The sequence below is a fragment of the Triticum aestivum genome, unplaced genomic scaffold, assembly GCF_018294505.1.
Source record: "Triticum aestivum cultivar Chinese Spring unplaced genomic scaffold, IWGSC CS RefSeq v2.1 scaffold40505, whole genome shotgun sequence".
NCBI lineage: Eukaryota > Viridiplantae > Streptophyta > Magnoliopsida > Poales > Poaceae > Triticum > Triticum aestivum.
Window position 1 is genome coordinate 1 of NW_025225566.1, and position 4,236 is coordinate 4,236.

The 4,236-nt window shown below is 46.1% G+C and overlaps 1 protein-coding gene across 1 annotated transcript; it reads right to left on the bottom strand.

Moving 5' to 3' along the window:
* Positions 1-476: 476 nt before the first annotated feature.
* LOC123172265 (DIBOA-glucoside dioxygenase BX6-like) lies at positions 477-2,307 on the bottom strand. Its single transcript, XM_044589265.1, has 3 exons — positions 1,689-2,307; positions 1,085-1,409; positions 477-977 (listed from the first exon to the last, which is right to left on the bottom strand). The coding sequence occupies exons 1-3, from the start codon at positions 2,243-2,245 to the stop codon at positions 693-695; spliced, it is 1,167 nt and encodes a 388-aa protein (XP_044445200.1). The 5' UTR covers positions 2,246-2,307; the 3' UTR covers positions 477-692.
* Between the last annotated feature and the right edge of the window lie 1,929 nt (positions 2,308-4,236).

Genomic DNA, 4,236 nt, shown 5'->3' on the forward strand with positions numbered 1-4,236 from the left:
GTTTTTTTAGTTTTGCTGGTATTTTTTTAAATTAATATTCGTAGGGTGGGGGGGGGGGGGTGGAGCACCGAGGAGCTCATGTGTATTTTCCCACAATAATGTTAGATTTGCTCCATCAATTGGCATCAGAATCTTGAGGTTGTTCTAAAGAACGCGTAGAGTGCGTTGAGAGGGCCCCGAGTTTGTCCATCCATCGCCGAGGGGTAAATCACAGTCTTGATTTATCTAGCACCAGGACATGATTTTTGGTAAACATACAAGTCACCTTTATGATTACCAAGTTACTGAGTAAAGTTTGGTGAACGAAAATATTCATCCGGTATTCTGGTGTCAATGATTTGGAGAACTTGATCATCAACAAACATGAGCTAATCTAGAGGCCTCACTAGGGATCCTTATGGTGCCTGCCATTTCATACATGCATACAGGTTTTTCTCTAGAATCACATATGCAAGAACTTATGCACATATATAGGATGAATACAAACTTAATCAACTTTATTATTGTCTCTAGAGCATCTTTGCAACAACCTCTCACTTTTGCGGTGCTGCTCATACTTTGGTTGAGTGAGAGACTTTTGTCAACGGTTAAGCACTTACTTGGTTGGAGGAATAGAGTAGGTTCCCTTATTTGGAAATGCTTAAATTTGAACTTGCAAATAAATAAATTATAAAGAAACTGAAATGCCCACTTCATTCACACCCCTCCACAGCAGGTGTAGGAGTATGCTGGTCCAACCGGTAGTGGTCGAGCGAGCGACCATCGAGGCCGATGCGGTTAAATGTGGCGATGAAGTCTCGAGCCGTGACGCTCCTGTAGATCGGGGGATTGCGTCCATCGGTGATGGGGCCATACAGCCTCGTGGATCTCTCCATGTCGGTGTTGAAGAAGGATGCCACGGAGACCCTCGCGGTGTCTTTGCTCTTGTTGGCCAGGACCCGGTGCTCCACGCTCCTGAACTGGTCATTGCTGACAAGCTGCGCGCACATCATCAGAGTTAATTACATGTATGTATTAGTACAACTTAGAGCGAGCGAGCTGAGGCAGCGAAATGGATGGAGACGAAGGGTGGACGTGTATATGCCTGAAGAAGGTCGCCGATGTTGATGATGAAAGCGCCGGGCACGGGAGGGACGTCCACCCAGGTCTTGTGATCGACGAGCACCTGGAGACCGCCCATGCCGTCCTGCAGGAGGACGGTGAGGAACCCCGGGTCGGTGTGCCTCTTGGTGCCCCAGGTGAGGTACGGCTCCGGGCACGGCGGATAGTATTGGCACACCGCGTTGAGGTTCTCCGCGCAGCCCATGTCGCGCAGGTGGTCGCTGCTCAGGCCCAGGGACTCCGACAGCAGCTCCAGCACGGACAGCGCCACCTTGGTCACCGCCTTTCCGTACTCGGTGACCACATCCCTACATATATTTAATTTTTTGGTTTCAAGTCAACAAATCGATTATGTTAATGAACTAGAAATCCGAAATCCATGATGGATCATGTATGATGCAGTCTAGTGTATATACGTGTTCATGCATACTACTCCCTCCGTTCCTAAAGATGAGATGTTTTAGCTTTTTTCTGATTCATCTGTATGTAGACATGTTTTAGTGTGTATGTTTATCCATTTCAAAATATATTTAGTCCACATCAAAATATGTAAAACATCATGTACTACTTAGGAATGGAGGGAGTACCTGACAGCCTCGGGCAGCTCTTGGGAAGGTGCCGGGTCCGGAGCGAGGTGGAAGAAGAGGGTGTCGCGCCAGTTGGCCGCCGCCGACGAGAAGAGGTCGAAGTTGGAAGCGAAACGCACCTTGCGAGCTTGATCCCTGCTGTAGATGGCCTGCTTCGCCTCGGCGGGCCCCTCGTTGAACCGGCGCACCCCCTCGAGCATGCCGGCCATGAGCTCGGCCGGCACGCCGTGGTTGACCACCTGGAAGAAGCCCACCGTCCCGGCCGCGCGCCGCACCAGGGCGACCGTGTCCTCGCGCCGCGCGGCCGATAGGTCGACGGTCGGGATGGCCCCCGTGACATGGTTTGAGGACGTGATGCCCTCGAGGGACTCCGGCGAGTGGCGGAAGATGGGCGGGAGGGCCGTGACGCCGGCGTCGACGAGGCCCTTGACGCCCGCCTTGGTGTCGTCGAACGCCTGCAGCTCACGCCGGCGGTCCCAGGCCTCGCCGGCAGGCAATTGGGTAGCGGGCATGATGATCTGAAATATTCGATCTGTGCCAGCTGCAACCACACGCATTAATAACAATACAAGGCAGGTGTAGGAGTGAGTATAGATGCTGCTCCAGCCGGAAATATATAGTCGCGCTTGAGGCCTTCGGCCAAGTGCGCCACGATATCTCTAGCCGTAGTTCATGGGCTACCACATGAACAACTATTTATCTAGTAAATCCACACACGTGTAATAGTCAGCAGCAGCATGGGGCAGCAAAATTTTATGTTCCCGCAAGTATCAAGTTATTTTTCAATGTGTTATCACTGATCAGTACGTATCAAGGCAGACAGAAACCAACAATAGGAGCATAATCTACGAAAACGGTCGTGGAACCTCGGTCTAGCTAGGGGCACCCGAATTGAAAAGAAATATTAAAAATAGTCAAAAAATCGAAAGCTTTTAACAAGATATATGGTCAAGCAATGCTCATATTAAGGGTTTCAGGATAATGATTCACGCTGTATTTCGAGGAAAATGCAACATAATCAATACTCTTTCAATTCCCTTATACAAGGCCACAAACTCAAATTATAGGTACCAAGGTAAAATTTAATGACTGTTTTACAAGCCAACTTTTATTTTCTTTAACCGAGATAATTAATACGCCATGAATGAGAAGGAAGTAGCATAGTGTCATTATAACTACATGCATGACAGTATTAAACAAGTTGCTACTACGAGGAAACATCATTAATTTTTGCCTCAATACTGTTAGTGGCCTTGTATAGAAGCAAAATGTATTTTTCATAGTGCCTTGTATAAGGGAATGAGGGGAGTACTACTATATAAACACTACTATTCATGATTTTTTAGCCGCATATCTGTTTTTCGCTCATAATACGACATAGCTCATTTTGTCCCAAAACGTAAACATGAGTATTATGCTAGACTAGTTTGTTGCAAAAAAGTTTCACATTTTCTTGATTTATTTTTACTTTTCTTTTTTGCATAATCAGGTGCGACTAGACCCATGTGCCAAAAATCCACACCCCATAATATATTGCTACCTCGAGTTATATTTACTGGACAGCCCAACTGTCCAAAACGTCTGGTTTTCTTGACACAGTAGGTTTAATAATTGACACGGCCAATCCTACTACTGTCAGATTCGAGCACGCGATGCACGCTGCCTACGTGGCCCATCCTCTCTGACAAGGAATATCCACGGCGGACCGCGATGATGGAGCGGTTCCAGCTGTAGAGATGCTGACCTTTTTTTACCCTCTCCGCCGGGTTTATCCTGTAAATATTTCTTCTCCACAAACCTACTGGTTTGGTCGTGGTGTCCGATCTTGGGGGCACAGTGGAGGGAGTAAGATGGATCTCTAGCTATACGTTCCTGTAGATGCTCATGGCCTACCACGTGCAACAACAATGTATCTAGTCGATCCACACAAGTGGAGTAATAGGCAGCATGCAGCAGCAGAAATTTTTATTTTGCCTGCAAGTATCAATTTGATTTCTCAATGTCTTATCACTGATCAGTACCAAGGCAGACAGAAACCAGTAATAGGAGCATAATCTATTACTACCTCCAGTCAGATTTACTGGACAGCTAAACTCTGCTGCAATTAGTGCTACAATGCTGTCCAAAAATTCAATTTACTGTACTGGAGTGAGTTTTTTTTTTTAATCTGGAGAGAGTAGGTATGTCGTAATGTGAGCAATGCAACCATATCTACTACAATAGCAGTTAAGTGAACACTTCTACTAGCTCCATGCCAAAATATATGATGTTTTTTTTGCGGGAAAAATATATGACGTTTTGGTAGGCTACTCCGTCATATATTTTGGTATGGTGGTAGTAGATCAGAAGGGGCAAGTATGCCCAAAAGTTCATGGATGAACTGATGGGCATATGAACCCACTTGGAAAAAACTCATTTCTAATTGCCCAAAAATTCTGGAAAAAATTCATGGATACTTCTTCACATTCTATGTGCGCATAGAAAGTTTCATGGAAAAATAACATTGACAAAAAAATGTGTTGTGGAACGCTATTTAGGAGCACTGAAA

Coding starts and splice junctions, on each gene's coding strand:
- LOC123172265 (XM_044589265.1), bottom strand. CDS start 2,245: ATGCGTGTGGTTGCAGCTGGCACAGATCGAATATTTCAGATCATCATG. Junction 1,410..1,688: donor GAGCTGCCCGAGGCTGTCAG/GTACTCCCTCCA, acceptor AAATATATGTAG/GGATGTGGTCACCGAGTACG. Junction 978..1,084: donor ACATCGGCGACCTTCTTCAG/GCATATACACGT, acceptor ATGTGCGCGCAG/CTTGTCAGCAATGACCAGTT.